The 20000-nt window shown below is 35.4% G+C and overlaps 1 protein-coding gene across 1 annotated transcript in view; it reads right to left on the bottom strand.

Annotated features, from left to right (window-relative positions):
* The window catches only part of LOC115214859 (collagen alpha-1(XXII) chain), a 257647-nt gene that overhangs the window by 225715 nt on the left and 11932 nt on the right, over positions 1-20000 (bottom strand). The window contains exons 2-4 of the mRNA XM_036505510.1: positions 18192-18254; positions 12436-12568; positions 11470-11692 (exon numbers count right to left, since the gene is read on the bottom strand). Coding sequence (XP_036361403.1) covers positions 11470-11692; positions 12436-12568; positions 18192-18254 — 419 coding nt within the window. The remainder of the gene's footprint in view (positions 1-11469; positions 11693-12435; positions 12569-18191; positions 18255-20000) is intronic.

The following is a 20000-nucleotide window of genomic DNA, read 5'->3' as shown; positions in this document are numbered from 1 at the left end:
AGCACCACCTGGTGAATATATATATAGTGGTGCTATTTACCAGGTGGTGCTATTAAGTATGGGCCAATAATGGCCGAAACCTATCAAAGTATCAAAGTATCAAAGTAGTAGATTATATATATATATACATACATATAATATATCATACATATATATATATATATATAATATATAACATAGATACATACATACATATATACATACATGTATATATATATATATATATATATATAATATATATTCATATAATATATATATATATATATTACATATATACATACATACATATTACATACATGTATGTATATATATATATATATATCTATATATATATATAGATAGAGATAGATAGATAGATAGATAGATAGATAGATAGATAGATAGATAGATAGATATAGATATATAGATAGATATATACGACGGGGTTCTTTCAGTTTCCGTCTACCAAATCCACTCACAAGATTTTGGTCGGCCCGAGGCTATAGTAGACTGAACCCGGAACTATTTGGCTGGTAAGCAGTGTATATATATATATAAATATATATATAGAGAGAGAGAGGGAGAGTTCACGAAAAAAAAACGCAAAAGACGAAGACAGGTGGTGTACAAAACAAATAGATGGATTAGTATAACGCTCAGGAATTGAAAAAGTCTTGTACGCTTCGAGCCTACGCCCTTCTACAGAAAGGGAGACAGAAAAAAACAAGGAGAGAAACAAAGAGAGAAAATAAATGTGTGTAGTGGCTACCGATCTATCATGGCGACATTATATATATATATATATATATATATAACACACATATAGACGCATATATAATATATATATATATATATTATATATTATATATCTATATATATGTGTGTGTGTGTGGGTGTGTGTGTGTGTGTATGTGTGTGCGTGTATATGTGTGTGTGTTTGTGTTCTATGTATCTATTAAAAAAAATTAATTATTTCATATGATGCCTTTTATTTTTATTTACATTATTTGCAATGGACGGATATTTGCCCTCATCTTGTTTGTTGTTAACACAACGTTTCAGCTGATATACCCTCCAGCCTTCATCAGGTGTTTTTTGGGGGAAATTTCAAGCCTATGGTATTATTATTATTAATATCATTCAGGTCACTGCCTGGAATCGAACTCGAAATCTTTGGGTTAGTAGGTCGCACTCTTAACCACTATACTCTATGCTCTTGGGCCAATTTGGAGTGAATTTTAGGGCTTATAAATCCAATATCCTCCTATCCTTCCTTAATACCGGTTCCCATATGCTGTTCATATCTGCTCCCGGTCTGCTTAGGAGGTTGTTGTGTCCTAGCGTATGTGCTGCTTCTTTTAGTTTTCGTATTTTCCAGTGGTGTTCTCTGTCTATTATTTTAACTTCACCCCACAGGCGATGGTGGTTTCCATTTTTCCATACAGGATCAGCTATACCCGATTTATCAATATCTCTTCGTGTCACAGCTTTGCGATATTCTTCTACCCTTATTTTAAGGGGACGGCATGTTTCACATTTGTATAACCTACCACAACTGCATGGGATGGAGTACACGCAGTCTTTGGTCATATTCTCTTCTATTGGTGGTTTTACTCGAAGGAGATATTTGCGAAGTGTTGTATTACTCTTGAATAGTGTCCTGATGTCATATGGGCTGCATAATTTTTGTATCTTTTCAAAGAGGCCTTTCACATAGGGTAGACAGACTGTGGACAGTTTATCGGTTTCATCTTCTCTTCTCTCCCTAATTGGATGGAGAGTATGCTTTTGAGGTAGTTGTTGCTTAATAGATTGTTACTGAGCTTGATCATTTCTTCGTGGTGGGTATCACGATCGCTACTTATATTCATTGCTCGATGTTTTAGGCAATGAGCAATCCCTCTCTTTACACTGTATGGATGGCGGGAGTTGAAGTTGAGGTATCGTCCAGTTAAGGTCGGCTTGCGATATAAGGATGTCCTGAATCCATACTTGGTACGCATTATTAATACGTCTAGGAATGCTGCTGATTGTCTTTTTCTTTTTCCAAGGTGAACTGTATGGATGGCGTTATTAAGTTCACATGATCTAACAGCACTTGAACATCTTCCTTGTAGGGCCAGAGTATGAAGGTGTTATCAACATATCGCAGACATAGGGTTGGTTCTAGTGATGCTGATCCTAAAGCCAAATTCTCAAAGTATTCTATATATATTGGCTCTTATCGGTGATAATGGCGAACTCATAGCTAATCCCTCTTGTCGATATATATCAGTGTCCATACTGAAGTTGGTAGTTTCTACACAGGTCAAAATTTCCACCAAGTTTCTTATTGGTATACTAGTGCTACTTTTAGATGGGTGTCTGTCACTAGTTTTTCTTGAATCACCGATAGTGCTTCACCAGTTGGGACTTTGGTGAACAGACTTATCACATCTAGACTCACCATCTGGTTGGATTCAATGGGAGAATCCTTGATCAATTCTGTGAAGTGGGTGGAATTCTTCACATACAATGTTGACTTTCCTGCTAATGGACTGATTATATCCACAAGGAATCGGCTCAGTGGGTGACATGCTGAATCTCTACAGCTCACTATAGGTCTTAATAGAATACCAACCTTGTGAATCTTAGGAAGACTGTATATGTGTGGTAGTTTACGGTAGTGTTGAGTCAGTTGTCTGTACTTCATTGGTGTAAAGTGATCCTTCTTCTTGATCAAGCTTTGTGACAACGCCCTCTCTGTTTTCGAAGTAGGGTCTTTCTTTACTTTGCTGTAGCTACCATCACTTATAAGACTTGCCAGTTTTTCCGAATCACCACTGTAGCATTTCCCTTGTCTGCTGGAAGTATTATGATGTAATTATCACTCTGTAGTCTTTTGCTAGCGAACGTTTCATCGTTAGTGATGTTTGGTGAACCGGTATTAAGGAAGGATAGGAGAATATTAGATTTATAAGCCCTAAAATCCACTCCATAATTGCCCACGGGCATATGGCGTAGTGGTTAAGAGCGTGGGCTAGTAACCCCAAGATTCCGAGTTCGCTTCCAGGCAGTGACCTGAATAATAATAATAATAACAACAACATCGAAAAATACCTTAGGAAATTTCCCTCCAAAAACACCCGAAGAAGGCTGGAGGGTATATTAATCGAAACGTTGTGCTACATAATTCCTCGTTTCTTAAATATAGAACCTTTTATTTTTACTTTTAAATGCTTATTGGTAACACTGTAGATTTGGTATTTTATTATCTGCCTTAGCCAGTAAAGAATTTAAATGTTTTCTTTAGAGCAGTGATAGCAAATCTATGGTATACATGTCAACAGTGAAACGCTACGGGAGTTTCGGTAACATGCAATAGAAAAAGAAATCTCCCTGCGATAGCATACTGATAAAATCGTGTCTATAGCAGTTACCCAAAACTAATAGACTTGTATACATGTGATTTTTAATAGGCTTTTCTTGTCAGAGACCCCGCTGCACAGGAAGGAGCAACGTGAGATCATTTGTCTACATTGTTACTCAACTAATAATTAATAGCAACCAAATCTCTTTCAGCTTCAAGACTCAGCATTAGAAATGGAATGAAACAATGGGCAGTGTAATAATAAATACGCATAAGGGGTGACGCAATGGCCCAGTGGTTAGGGCAGTGGGCTCGCGCTCATAGGATCACGGTTTCGATTCCGAGACCGGGCGTTGTGAGTGTTTATTGAGCGAAAACACCTAAATCCCCACGAGGCTCCGGCAGGGGCTGCTGGTGAACTTTGCTGTATTTTTTCACCACAAATTTCTCTCACTCTTTCTTTTTGTTTCTGTTGTACCTGTATTTCAAAGGGTCAGCCTTGTCATACTCTGCGTCACGCTGAATCTCCGCGAGAATAACGTTAAGGGTACACATGTCTGTGGGGTGCTCAGCCACTTGCATGTTAATTTCAAGAGCTGGCTGTTCGGTTGATCGGATTGACTGTAACCCTCGTGCCACAAAATACGCATACATAATACATACATACATATACATTCCAAAGATGGAGCCGTGTATCTCTGTTGGAAACCGGCTCCCTCCTCAGTGGAAGATTTATAATAATTAAAAAATAGAAGAGACACATACATACATTTCATGGAAAAATGCGAGCGAGAGAAATAATATCCTTAAGATTATAAACCTGGAAAATTACACGTGGAAAAGTTCAGGACATCTTATTACATCTGGTAAAGTACAGAACAATAAAAATTTTATTTAAAATATTTCAGCTAAGGATAAAATTTCAAATAAAATTAGCTTTCATTAAAACTAATTTGCGACAAAGCTATAAAATGATACAGGAGCACTTGACTCTAATTGCATTGCATCCTATAGCAGAAATAGTGAAACCCAATGAGGTTCATGACACAATCATCCACTCACTTGTCCTTTTAATTTCTTATTAGTGCTCTGTACTTCATCTACGCCTTTCTGCTGGTGCTTATGTATAATGTGTTCTAACACCGGGTTGTTAGTATCGCTACGTCTAATCGAAATAATAATAATAATACTTTCTACTATAGGCACAGGGCCTGAAATTTGGGGGGAGGGAACTAGTCGATTACATCGACCCCAGTGTTTCACTGGCACTTAATTTATCAACCCCGAAAGGATGAAAGGCAAAGTTGACCTAGGCGGAATTTGAGCTCAGAACATGCAGACAGGCGAAGTGTCTGAAAGCATTTTGCTCGGTGTGCTAACGGTTCTGCCAACCCGTCGCCTTAATGATAATAATAATAATAAAGATAATAATGATAATAATAATAATGATAATAATAATAATAATAATAATTTTACCACAAGGACAACTTGGGGGGGGGAGGTATTAAGTCGATTACATCGACTCTAGTATTAATAATAATATACAATATATATATATATATATATATATCCGCCTTAAATGGTATTATACAAAAACGATTGGATAATTACGGCAGAAAAATTGTCAGAACTGGCAAAATCGTTAGCATGCTGAACGAAATACTTAGCAGTATATCGACCGTTCGCTACTTTCTGAGTTCAAATTCTTCCGAGGTCGACTTTGCCTTTTATCCTTTCGGTGACGATTAAATTAAGTGCCAGTTTGTACGGGGGTCGATATAAGAACTTATTCTCTCCCGCTAATTTTCAGGCTTGCGCCTATAGTAGAAAGGATCATTAAAGGAACTGAAATTTCGAACGTGTGTGTGTAGTGTGTGCATTAGTGTAAATACATGCACAACACACGTGCAGATATATTGAGAGAGATAGATACAAATATATATATATATATATATATATATATATATATATATATATATTATATATATATATATATCCGCCTTAAATGGTATATACCAAAACGATTGGATAATTACGGCAGAAAAATTGTCAGAACTGGCAAAATCGTTAGCATGCTGAACGAAATACTTAGCAGTATATCGACCGTCGCTACGTTCTGAGTTCAAATTCTTCCGAGGTCGACTTTGCCTTTTATCCTTTCGGTGACGATAAATTAAGTGCCAGTTTCGTACTGGGGTCGATATAATGAACTTATTCTCTCCCGCTAATTTTCAGGCCTTGCGCCTATAGTAGAAAGGATCATTAAAGGAACTGAAATTTCGATACGTGTGTGTGTAGGTGTGCATTAGTGTAAATACATGCACACACACAGTGCAGATATATTGAGAGAGATAGATACAAATATATATATATATATATATATATATATATATATATATATATATTATATATATATATATATCCGCCTTAAATGGTATATACCAAAACGATTGGATAATTACGGCAGAAAAATTGTCAGAACTGGCAAAATCGTTAGCATGCTGAACGAAATACTTAGCAGTATATCGACCGTCGCTACGTTCTGAGTTCAAATTCTTCCGAGGTCGACTTTGCCTTTTATCATTTCGGTGACGATAAATTAAGTGCCAGTTTCGTACTGGGGTCGATATAATGAACTTATTCTCTCCCGCTAATTTTCAGGCCTTGCGCCTATAGTAGAAAGGATCATTAAAGGAACTGAAATTTCGATACGTGTGTGTGTAGGTGTGCATTAGTGTAAATACATGCACACACACAGTGCAGATATATTGAGAGAGATAGATACAAATATATATATATATATATATATATATATATATATATATATATATATATATATATTATATATATATATATATATATATATATATATATATATAGATAGATAGATAGATAGATAGATAGATAGATAGATAGATATAGACAAGTAGACAGACAGATAGATACATTAGTTAAGATTCTTTACAGTGAGAATGGATTTAGAAACTCTAAAAGAATGCACGCAGCTGTTGAAAGATCAATTTTTGATAGAAAGAACTTTTCCAGCTGCAAAATCTTTCACAATTGCTCACTCCATTTGGACGAACATGCAAATTAAAAAGAAACAAACTCTCTTTGATCGGGCTGAATAGATAAAGTGAAGGTGAAATAGGTCACATTTTTTAATATATGGATTTATAAGTTTCCGTTTCATTGATTGAAATAACAAAGGAATTATCCAGGTACAATATGTTAACAAATCAGAATCAGCGTCAATCATTACTCTCGTCTGGCTCAGACACTGAAAAGATGCGAACGATATGTATATTTGCAGCATATTTCAAAACTGAAAACAAGATTTTTAAAGATATAACTGAGCTATGGATCAGACTCAGCATAGCTATGGGTCGAATGTTTAGCACCCCTACTCAATAGCAAGCACACACTCCGACGGAATTATTTGTAAGGTTATTTAAGGTCATCGAGTCTTGTGACTCATATGGCTGATTACCCAGTTTTCATGGCACGTAAGTGATAAATACGACAGTATCCATCTCGAATGGGACGTCCGTCTGTTGCTAGGTTACTCCTTTGCTGCCGGGTGAATTGAAGCAAAGCAAAATGAAATTTTTGCTTAAGGACACAACGCCCAGTCTAAGCATTGAAATCACGCTCTTGCGATCGTGAGTGCCACGCCCTCACCGCTTGGCTGTGCACCTTCAAGGAAACCACTGTAAAATGCCGTTAACTATTGCGAATCACTCTTTTTTATTTGACAAACTGGTAAATTTATTTATTGAGTGGGAGAGAAAAGAACACTTTATGTTGCAAGTGCAATAGTTTTTGACCTTCTTTGTTGTTTGGTCGTGACTAGCAAGTTAATAACTTTTTTCTTTTACACCACTGAAATCTAAAGTAAATAAAGATTCTTTTAGTATGACTAACCGATAAAGGCCTCCTACTCACCATTAACAAAAGTCAACTCATAGATACTATAGGAAAACCACTCACACTATAAAAAAAGAGGCTCCTGTGTAACGTTGCTTATATCTACGTAACCACATAGACATTACAAGATAATTTTTAAATAACAAAACCCTGTATTATAAAACAGTAGTTGTGTCCCTCCTTGGGTAAATATAAATGTGTTCTTTCTCTCACAAAGACAATTGGTAAATTATAACAGAATCTAACTTAGCGTAAAGTTGACCAACGTGTTTATGGGAATTTTGAAAGTTACAAAGTGCTTTACAGCATTGTGGGATGTGGTTAAGCTGCTTGAATTTGCGTATGTTAAAAAGATTCGTTTCGCCACCATGTGGTTTCAGTTTCAATTCCGAAAGTTTTTACTCATAAACTGCGCAGAAGCTCATTGTATATGCATGTCCTCGTCCACCACCACTCTCATACACGCATATATATTATTATTATTATTAAGAAAAGGGCGACAGTTTTAACTTAGTAATCATCTGTCTGATGAAAACTAGTAAACCAACACTTCGGAGTCACTGTCAAACTTTTCCTTGTATTAGTTTATAAATATGGTCCTTGTCTAAAAAGAACTGAGTGATCCTTCAGCTTAATGTTCACCTATTTTTAAATATAGCTTTACGTAAAACAAGTATTAATATATACACACACGCGCACACTCATACATATAACACACACATACACGCACACACACATATGTATATATATCATTTTTATTTATTGATACTTTCCTCGAGATAAAGTGAGAAAATATAAAGTTATTGAAAATAGTTTTCACATCCAAATAAGGAAAACTAATTTCAAGTAATTAATTGCTAAATTTATTAAACATGCTTAGAGAAAGAGTCAGGTGATCTTTGTTTGCCAGCAAGGGACGGCTAAGGACATGTTTCAGTACTTTTGAACTCATCAGCATAATATATTGTGCTCAGGCATGCATTTCAGTTGATAATTTTCTACGTTTAGGAGTAAGAGTCGCTTATATTTTTAATTCTGGTTAATTTGCATAATTAAACATAATATAGCAAAGGGAAAGAACTCAGAGAGGGCAACGACATGAATCTGGATGATTAAGTTAAAGTGAGATGTGACGAATGAATGCCATGCGTAATAAATTTTTAAGTTGTAGAAATTTAACTCAAAGCCGGAGAGAAAAAATGATCTCATAAAATCAACAATTAATCTTTGAAGTTAATTTACATCATTGATTGTAATTTCAATAAATTCAGAATTAACTACATATAGCATTCCACACATCACTCTTTAAATAATTATCCAAATTCATTTCATTAACCTTGATTTATTTTTCATCAGCTCATTTTATTCTTATTTATGCAAATTACTGTGCGACAAAACATACGCATATCTCTTTTTCTGCATTTAAAAACTAATCCACTGATTTGAAAATTTCAGGAGATTGTACTACACTGACGAGGTAAGTTACAACGAAACGTTTGACTGGAAAGGAAGCTGAGGCTGTTCTTTTCTTAAATGGGTAGATTGGCTTCAAATTTTGGTACATGGCCAGCAATTTTGGGGGAGTGAATAAGTCAAATACATGGACTAAGTGTTTAACTAGTACTTAGTTTATGGACTCCGAAAGGATGAAAGGTGAAGTCGACCTCGGTGGAATTTGATCTTAGAATGTAAAGGCGGACGAAAGGCAGCTAAGTCCAACTTACCTCAACTATTAAATGTCTTTGCGTTTTGGGAATGTAAGCAAGAAATGACAACGACCAGGATGAGTGAATTCTTTCGAAAAAATCAGGCGCTGAGATTAAAAGTGAACCGTTTTCAGTTCTGTTGAGATCGAATGTTGGCCACAAAACCAATTCGGTTCTCTTCAAGTATCTTTTATAACCTGATCTTATGAGAACCGATCAAAGCTCATCACGAGTGCAAGTATTCTTTTCTACTTTAGGCACAAGGCCCGAAATTTTGGGGAGGGGGCCAGTCGATTAGATCGACCCCAGTTCCTATTGCCTTACTGCCCACAAGAGGCAGTAAGGAAATGTGTGTGTGTATGTGTGTGTGTGTGTGTGTGTGTATGTGTGTGTGTGTGTGTGTGCGTGTGTGTTTGTGTGTACCTTTGTAAAATAACTATTTAGGTTATGAGATGACTACACCGACTTTGATTTGTTTTTCAATCGCTTTTCGTTGCTCGGAGAAGTATTTTACGCCCAGTTTCTCTCTCTCTCTGTATGTATATATATATATATATATATATATATATATATATATATATACAATAAAAATGGTAAATAATTTTTCTGTGGTTTTTCATGTAACCAACAATTATTACCGGTAAATTTCGGTATGTAAATACGACAAATTCATCGTCAGGAACTTTGTAAGGTTCAGTATATAGTAAAGTAAATAAGAGGGCTAGCAGCAGGCTGCTTCGCCTCATACCGAAGGAATTAGAAATGGCAGTCAAAGACTGTTTTTTCCATTTTCTGTAAGTGGAGATTCCAAAAACGAAGGCCCGTGCGGCTCACATACACAAAACCGGAGTAGCAAATAGACACAAACAGTCACTTACCGTTAATAACGAACATGTTTCTGGATCACAAACTCAGAAAAGTAGTTTGATTTCCTTCATCGGCGCTATATTCGATAGATTTACCAAATGCCACAGGCCCTCACTTCTGACCCAGCGACATCAGATAGTGGGGGGGGGGGGAAGTGTGCAGATGTTAAAACTAAGTAACGACTGGGAACGTAAATTTTCCCTCCAAAATTCTGCCATGCGCGCCTTCTGGGTAATCGTAATGGAATGAGGAATCCACATGGTAATGCAATAAAAATGTTCGTTATTAACGGTAAGTGACTGTTTGCGTCTATTTGCTACTTCGGTTTTGTGTATGTGAGCTGCACGGGCCTTCGTTTTTGGAATCTCCACTTACAGAAAATGGAAAAAACAGTCTTTGACTGCCATTTCTAATTCCTTCGGTATGAGGCGAAGCAGCCTGCTGCTAGCCCTCTTATTTACTTTACTATATATATATACACACACACATATATATATATATATAATATATATATATAATATATATATATATATATATATATATACACATATGTATATATACATATATATTATATATATAGTTGTATTTTATATATATATATATATATATATATATATATATATATATATAATATATATATATATATATATATATATTATATACATCCTTCTTTCTTTCCTTCTTGGATATTTTCTCTATCCCTCGAAAACCAATTATTTTATTCAAGACGAATTCACCGTTGAGGAGGAATTTTCACTATTCTTCTCTTGATAAATTTTCGGAAACTATCTTGACTTGTGTCAAACTGCGCTGTTAATCCAGTTTTAATTACCAACTGATTAATTAAAAGTCCTCGTGTTGCTAAAGCTCACGTACAAAACACGGTCCCAACATTTCATCTCATATTCTCCAACGGTTGCACGTTTAATAATAACTGTACTTATTGTCGACATTGTTGAAACAGTGTTATGTGGGTCGTATGATATTAGATATAAACTTCGTTCGCAATCTGACCTTATTGTACAGAACTGAAAATTTTTGTACAACTTTGCTACTTATAAAACAATATAAATAGTTTAATGCGTTGTAATTGATATGACGTTTGTAAGCGAAAAATATTAACGAACTGGTCAGGGGTTCTTTACTCAACAATGAAAAAATAATGGTAAATAAGAGTTAACACTGCGACTGCTCCTTAATATTTACGAAAGCTACGAGTCATTGCATATATTTCAACAGTTTATACAATTCTTCGACACCAGGCTTTTTATTGTTGTTGTTGTTGTTGTCATTGTTCTTTTATGTTGTCGCTGATATTGTCGTTGACGTCGCTATTGTTGTTTTGGTTGCTCAGTACTAGATTGGCTCTGAACAACAACCAGATTTATTACCAAATTCTCTCCTGCCAAGACCACCCAATATTTTCCCCCGGCAACAATATTCGTTATTAAATATGGTAGCTCGTAATTTGGAGAGAAGTTGATTGCCAATTCTAGCTGACTGTCTTAGGCTCGTCAACAATCAAGGAGATTTCATTGGTGATACGTTTATTAAACCACGGGATATTTACAAATGTCTGTTATTTCTTCAATATAAAATAACAAAGAAAATAGTTTCGACACTGTTTCGATTTTTCCTTACCTTTTTCGCTCTATTGAAAGTTAATTTTGCCATTCTTCCGTTTGTACTTTTGTAGTAAAAGTCAACTGTTTTTGTATCCCCGTTTAGTCTAACGCCGAGTTGCGGCCGATTATTTGGATCTACGATTTTGAGTAAATTCCATCTAGCTTTCCGTGTTGGCCCTCTCATCATGAAAGTGCTGATTAATGAGAACTGTTCTGGTAATCCCTTTGGAAATAAGGCACTGCAGAAAAAATGAATAATAAAAAAGAGCAGTTAGTTAGCAGAAAAATCATAGTAAAATCGTTATTTGATCCGTGAACAATAATAGCAAGGGAGGTTATCTTGTAAAGAAGAAGTAAGACGATGAAGTATTAAAGATATTGTGAAAGAAAGAAGTTTTGTTATAGGACAGAAGAAAAAAAGAAAATGAGAGAAAGAGAGAAAAAGGGAGAGAGAGAGAAAGCAAACAGATATGTATAAAACTGATATGGAATACAATTTTGTGAAAAGTTATTGCAATTTTTTCATACGCTATTGTCAGCTTTTCAGCCAAATTGTAATCACACCAGAGCTTAAATAAAAATTGGTTATATTCTGCCGATTGAGATTTTAGTTTTGTTTCTAATTCCACATAAACACAGTAAATTATATCGGACAAATGCAGCCATTAGGGTTAGGGTTTTATTTCACGGAAACTCTTTCACATTTTTTACTGAAATAGGGACTCGTGATTGAAAAATAAATGGCAGTTCTTATGTGATATTATTGGCAGTTCTTGAATTCCATACTAACTGACAGATAGATTATTTCATTAACTGAATTATATCAGCCAAGCGAGAAACATCACTCAAACGGATATGATGTTTGGCAGAAAATATTGAAAAGGAACAGACTAATGTGAATACTAATAGAACGAAACGATATCGTTTATAGAGAGTTTTATATCACGGAACTCAGCAGTGATACGAAGTGAGAAAGAAATACCTTGTGGGAATACGTAAATTTGATCCTTCTGTTATTTTATAAGCCACCTGTAGAGCGTTGCTACCCCGCGTTTGATGTACACCTGGGATATTTGTTCTTGTGTCTAATTCATATGTGGATATAAAATCGAATGCTGAAAAATATACAAAGGAAAACATTGTAAGATAGAACTATAAAACAATTATTTGTGATATATTGATAGAATGTTTATCAAAAGACAAGATGAAAGAACATTTGAGGGGTGTGTAAAAAGAGAAACTAAAGAAAGAGAGAGGGGAAGAAAGAAAGAGGGAGGGGAAGAGAGAGAGAGAAAGACATAAGATTTGGTCTTGGAAATTTTATTAACGAATCTCGCTATCAATTAACATGAAACTGTTATAAAGGTCGATATTATTGTTTTACATTCAGAACGAACTGAATATAAATTTGATGAATCTGTTTCTTTTCTTTAGCTTTTTTTTTCAATCATCGAATGAGAGCAGGAAGAAGTGTACCCATAAGGTTTTTAATGGATTCCGGCACTGACGAACGAAAGTAAGAGAGTCATCTCTACACCGGAAACCAGGCATGAATGTTTGTAACAAAGTATACTTCCGCAAAGTCAGTTGGTGTTGAAACTGGGTCACGATTTGACGCAATCTCCGCAACCATTAGCATCACTTTGGTTCAGGTAAACTTATTTTGGAGATTTAAATAAAAGATGGAATCGATTAAAATGTTTTGTTGTTACTTATCTATATCTATGAGAATTGAGCTCAGAAATAATTATAACCGAAATGATGTAGGAATCAAATTTATAGAGAATTCCTGGCAACTCATCACTCTTGGAATCTTTAGTGTTGGTTTCATTTTTCACAAAAGTGCCAAATGATGGAAGACAATCGAGTCTACTTTTAAATATGGTCGTCTGGGTTTTGTTCTTTCGAAACTCTACAAGGATTTAATTGTAGAGGAACGAGACTAAAATGCATATTATGTTTGGGGATTTAATAATTTATTCAGGGTTTTTCAAAACACCGGCGAGAAACCAAAGATATAAATATTCTTCAGACATAGTCCCTGGCATCGAATTAGACATTCTCTTTTCACTGGACAGAATACATAACGTGAAACAGAGACTGGCCAACTGTTCCAAAATTGCTTCATGAAATAAATAAATTTATAAACCTTGAAACTTTAAACTCTTCATATCTTTTAGAACCCAGAGCAGTTCTTTATTAATTTTCTCCATTTAAACTCAGTTGACAAAGCGTAAGCAAAAAGACGAAGAGAAGATTTTCATGGTAGACCTATGTATTTTAAGTTCCATCTGTATTGCATATTTTAGTTCTTATAAGGCGTTTACTGTTTGAAGTCTAAAATATTTCAAAAGCCATATTTCAAAAGCCACTTCTTGTGATCACTCATATCACTCCTGCACATCCCCCACACTATCATTGTTGCTTCTGCCATTTCTGTAATAACATGTTTAACAACGAACACACCAGCATTAACAGAAAGTAACACCCATCTTCGCCAACACCATGGTTTCTACAACCGTCAATTGTCTGACTCCTATCAACAGCCTGTATGTGTTATATTTTACATGCTGGTGGAATAAATTAAAAAAACTCATGCTTGGTTGATCACACAAACAACATTTCGCATGATATCATACATGCCTGCGTCATAGAAATAATGTGTGTCGTCGGCTGATTAATAAACAACATAACATCAGAAAAAAACACAAAGGAAAGAAAAATGGGATTTCTCGTTGAAGTTTGACATATTTTTAACTGAACAGTTTTAGGTTGGACATTAACACATAACTTCAACGAACTCATATTTATGGTATACTAGTACAAACGTTTGAGTTGATACTAAGTGTTGGTGAGTCTATCCTATTTACTTCAAGTCTCGTATTTTATCTCTTTTACTAATATGAGATCTTGTGTCTCCGCAAGAAATTTTTACAGTTAAAAATCACTTGAAGTAGAATGTAATTGAATAATTATGATTGCAAATCACAAAACCTAGCAGAATTTCACCCTGAGTTTAACCATAAACTAAAAAAACATACATACATACATACATACATACATACATACATACATACATACATTCGTACAGAACGTGATCATGCAATCGACTAGATTATAGGATGTTGTTGGATTACATCGCTGGTCACAATGCACTTCGTATCGTCTTAGCTTTCGAATGACGCCACCCGGCTGTCTCGGCGAGCAAGAAAACATTCACCCTGATCGGAAAGTTAGTTCGACGCAAGGTTACCCTTTTACAGCTGAGTATTTTGCTCAAGAACACAACGCAACTCTAGGTCCTGGAATCGAACCAATGTTACAGAGATCGTGAGTGTAACACCTTGACCACATGGCCACGCGCCTTCACACAAACACACACACGCACACATACACATACACACATATACATACATGCATGCATACATACATACATACATACATACATACATACATACATACATACATACATACATTCGTACATACATATATTTGATGACGGCCAAAGAATATATCGATTGCAGTCGCTAACGTTAATAAAGGCACAAATGTCTGCAAGAAACCAGGAAGACGTAATCTTTGATAACATATTTTTACGTCTTTTGAGTTGGTATGTAGATACCGTAGTTTTGAGGCGAAGGAAACAGGAAGTGTGATGTTGATATCTTTAGTGATATAAATTAAATATCATGGCTTCGCACAAGCGCCATGTCTCGACTAACCAGAAGTTTACCTCTTGGTCTTTGATACTCGTTTCAGGGTTTATTTGCAACAACTAGTACTCTGATTTAAAACACTGTTTTTTTGTTTGTGTTTATCTTCCCACCAGAATCAAAAGTTCGATTGATCACCGTACATAAAATATAAATTAAATCTAATTATTTCGAGCTCAGCATTTTATGGTAAAGGAGATGTACGATTTTGAGAGTTTTTAAACAGGAATAGTAAAGTCATTGCACTTCGTTAAGGGACAACGATCTACTAATTTCATTTCATTTCATCTTCTTCGCTCACTTAATCTTGGGATGGTCACGAGGTTAGAGTTTTGAAGTATATCCTCCTCCGGGTCTTGTCAGAAGCAACCATCTCTAATGGATTTGACTTGATCTCGAAGCTTGGCCAACCGAGTTCATGGATGTTATCCAACCATCTTGCTCGTGGTCTACCCCAGGGTCTTCGGCCTGTAAACTTGCCCAGCGATTCTTTCCCGAGACATTCTTACCACATGTCCATTGTATCGGAGCTGTTGTCTCTCAATTCGGTGAAGTAGCATCTCTTCCTGGAGCGCGTCTCTGATCTCCGAGTTATGCACTTTGTCGAGTAATATTACTCCACAGACTGTTCACAGGAGCCCATATCCTTGCTATCGTTACCCAAGCTTCAAGTTATATCTTAAATATTGCAAGTAAAATACGAGTTATGTTAAATAAGGTTTATATTTAAGGAACGTCTTGTCCGAGATATAAAGAAAACGCCTGTTAATTCTGCAATTATCACGGTAGTTCTGGTATTATGTGATTTTTCTTCTTCTTTTTTTAGGTTTAATGTCAAGAAACAAGCCAAACTTCCAGCATTCAAAAATTCCATAACATTAATACTCAAATATAACTAAATGATTCTAATGAAGCCGTTAATTTCCTCTTAATAATACTTAGATTGATGTATTTGTAATGCTCGTATGAAAAACTTCCATCCGAAACTTCCTGTTCAACTAGTATAACTCATAAGTGTTTTATTAGTTTACCCGGGTAAAATTCAGTCCTCTCATAAGAAATAGATATTCCTAGCCATAAATAGTTCGATAATTGAACATCATAATAGCTTGAATTAGTTATCTCGTTTATTTGTTGGAGAATGTTTATGTGTGAGCTGATGTACGCTAGAATCAGCAGTAAAAGACTTTGGTGGGATAAGCGTAAAGCAGAGGAATTAATATAAAATACCTTTACGTAGAAAAAAAAAAAAAACACTCGCAATTTAGAAAGTTAACTCAATTTTGTATTTTTAACAGGCAAACGTTATCGAAAATAACATGGAATAAATTGTGAATGATTGTTGATGATTTTTGTTTTATCACTGCTATAATTCTAAGGTCACATAGATGTGACACCTTAATGGAGTTGCTTTCACGTCTCAATTGTGAGTTCCAGGATAGTTTTAAGTTCTTGGCACGCCGTCCTTTGCACGCTTTTGCTTTGATTCTGCCCTTGTTAAGGCTAGAGTTTTCTTGTCAAATCCTTTCCCACTAACCGACGCCGAAAGTGTTAATCCGCCAGGATAAGAAAAGCAAATCTAGTTTTCTTTTCCTTTGATTAATTTTTTAATAAAATCACAACTCGGTGTCATATTTGTTGTCAGTTCTGTGACATTAGGGCAGGTTACGAATTTAGAGATACTGATGCCACATACGTAGAAATAACGTTGTTTTTTCCTCTGGGATTCCTTTAACTATAATTACATCTAATAAAATAAAAGAAGGGTTTTTTAGTCGAAATCTAAAGAAAATATTGCGAGTGAAATGTCACGACGGCTTCTGCAGAAGACAAACGGTTCTATTTTGTAACTGAAGATCATCTCATATATCATCACTTATTTAATAAAATTGTATTTCAAGTAAACAAATATTCTAAATTTATTAACGGCTTATGCCCACTTAGTAGCTAATAGTTAATACTTAAATGTGGTATTATGAGCCGTAACGAAAGCGTTGAATCCAATTACGGTTTGCGGTTGATATTAATTTTTTTATGTTGGTTATTTGGTGGCATTCGCGAAGATCTCCGATATCGTGTTCCGTATTTAGGTATGAGGCATTTTATAAAACTACTGTGGAATAACCACTGTACACAAAAGCTACAGTAGTGATTTTTCGTATGTGAAACATAAAAATGAGCAATCTCAATTAACTTGTCGACATCCTGCAAATTCAAGTGCCAAATTTATTTTGGCAAGACCAAGATTGGAAAATAAACTTGATGCCAATATGTAAATAGTTATTAGATATTTTTAAGAGCTTATAAATCGCTTACAAAGTATTATATATTTAAACATTGGATAACGTTTACGAGAGACCGGAGACTTGTCAAAATATTTATGTTGTGAAACTTGTTGAGAATCAAATAAATACTTTCACATATATTCTGACAGAAAAAAAGCAAATAGTTCCAAATTCATTTCTATACACTGGTTGTGGTAAAAGGGAGCATTCCCTTGTATTTCTCTTAGAAATATATTCCCCATGGGAGAATATCATCCGAACTGGTATTTTGGTCTAAAAACGATGCAAGTTAAATGAAAGATTAGAATAGACAACTCAGTACGTATAATGACGTGTACAGTACAAGGATTGTGGATTCTGGTGGATATGAATTCAAGATTTATGATCTGGTATTCTAAGACTTTACGAATGTTATTCTAATATGTATAGCAAATAGGCTCCATCGATGAGGACAAACTCACCGCCGGGGCTGCATCGAAGCACCCGTACAAGACTTCGGAATATCGTATGAAAAATGATCCGCGTAAATATCGTTTAACAAAATAGATTAAGAGCTAATCTAGGAATTTAGGACGAACAGAAGTGTAAGGAAATAAAATTATTATATCGATGTGTAGATACATTTTATTTCCTTTCTATGAATCTATGTGCCTTTAAAGAATGTTAAGAGAGATTCTCATAAAGTGTAAAATGGATAAGCCGAGCTGAAAATATTAGATAACGAAAAAGTGTGACTCTACCTGGTATGTCGTCATATGCTCCTAAATTCTCAGGACATACTTCATCTGTTTTTTCAAAAACTTCTGAAAATAGAAATGGTAATACGGGTATTAGTATAAGATTTACTATAGATATTAACGGAACTGTCACCCCACACTCTCTCTCTTTCTCTATCTCTTTTTCTATATATGTAAATGGCGGTGCGTCAGCATGGCCAGAGCTCGTGAGCTGAAACTAGATAAAATAAAATAAAAATAAAAAAAATATTTATGCATATATATTTATGTGTGTGTGCATGGTGAATCAACAAGCTATGAGGACATAAATAAACGAACAACAGTTGTCAAGCGGTGGTGGAACGATCACATAGCGCTGCACACACACACGCACACACTCACTGCTGACGGGCTTCCACAAAGTTTCCGTCTACCTAATTCACTCATAAGGATTTAGTCGGCGCGTAGCAATTGTAGAAGATACTTGCTCAAGGGGTTGTGCGCTGGAACTGAACCCGAAACAACGAGCAAAACGAAGTTCTTAACAAGACAACCGTATATATATTCAGTATTTTTTATTTCTTTATTGCCCACAAGGGGCTAAAGATAGAGGGGACAAACAAGGACAGACAAAAGGATTAAGTCAATTACATCGACCCCAGTGTGTAACTGGTACTTAATTTATCGACCTCGAAAGGAGGAAAGGCAAAGTTGACCTCGGCAAAATTTGAACTCAGAACGTAACGGCAGATGAAATGCCACTAAGCATTTTGCCCGGCGTGCTAACGTTTCTTCCAGCTCGCCGCCTTCCGTATATATATATTCAGTATTTCTAAACGCGGTTTAAGGCGGCGAGTAGGCTGAGTCGCTTACACGCCGGACAAAATGCTTAGCGGCATTTCATCCGTCTGAGTTCAAATTCTATCGAGCTTAACTTTGCCGTTCATCCCTTTCATGTCGATGAAATAACCACCAACTGCGAACCAAGGTTATGTAATTGCCTTTTGCTATTCCCGCAAATTCCATAGAGGGAAAGGGTAAGAGAAAGGGAGAGAGAGAGAGAGAGAGAGAGAGAGAGAAAGAGAGAGAGAGAGAGAGAGAGAGTATGTATTTATGAGTTTTTGAAATAAAATCACAGTAAATTAAGCAATTACAGGATTGGTAAAATTAAATTTGTCTTTGAGGTGATGGCTTACATTTACTGAATTACACCCTCAAATATGCCGTCTTGCACACACACACACACACACACATACCGAAGGACGCACGTACAATGAAACTAAAGCAAATACAGACTACAAACAATTAATACAAATATCAAAATACAACAAGAATGCCGAAGCAAACGAAACAACCGATCTCGTTATATAAAAAAAAAGGGAGTAAAATAGGTAATGCTTCGTGGGGTGCACGCAAAACAGCGAGGATCCAAACAGTTACGTATCTGTTACCGTATCTATTCCTTATTCGTAATATGGCGATCAGATATACACGTTCGAATTTATTAGAACGTATAACAAATGAATAAGATAAGTAAAATGTGTTTTCAGATATATAAGGTGTATAATATTTTCATATGTCTTCATACAATTCTTACGGTGACCGACATTCAACATAGCAGAAAAAGTGAAACAAAACAAAATATTTTTTTTAAAAACCGTGTCAAAGAAAATGTCAAGTTCATCAGACGATCGTATTCCCCGATTTTACGAACGACTCCCCACCACCACCATCACCATTCCCCCTTCGTTATCTTCAACAGTTATTGCTACCTTCTCTTTTACTTTTACAATTTTCTTCCACATTGCTTTGTTCTCTTTCCGTTTTTTCTCT

The sequence above is a fragment of the Octopus sinensis genome, linkage group LG8, assembly GCF_006345805.1.
Source record: "Octopus sinensis linkage group LG8, ASM634580v1, whole genome shotgun sequence".
NCBI lineage: Eukaryota > Metazoa > Mollusca > Cephalopoda > Octopoda > Octopodidae > Octopus > Octopus sinensis.
The sequence above is the reverse complement of the archived record's forward strand: the minus strand, read 5'-3'. Positions and strand labels throughout refer to the sequence as shown.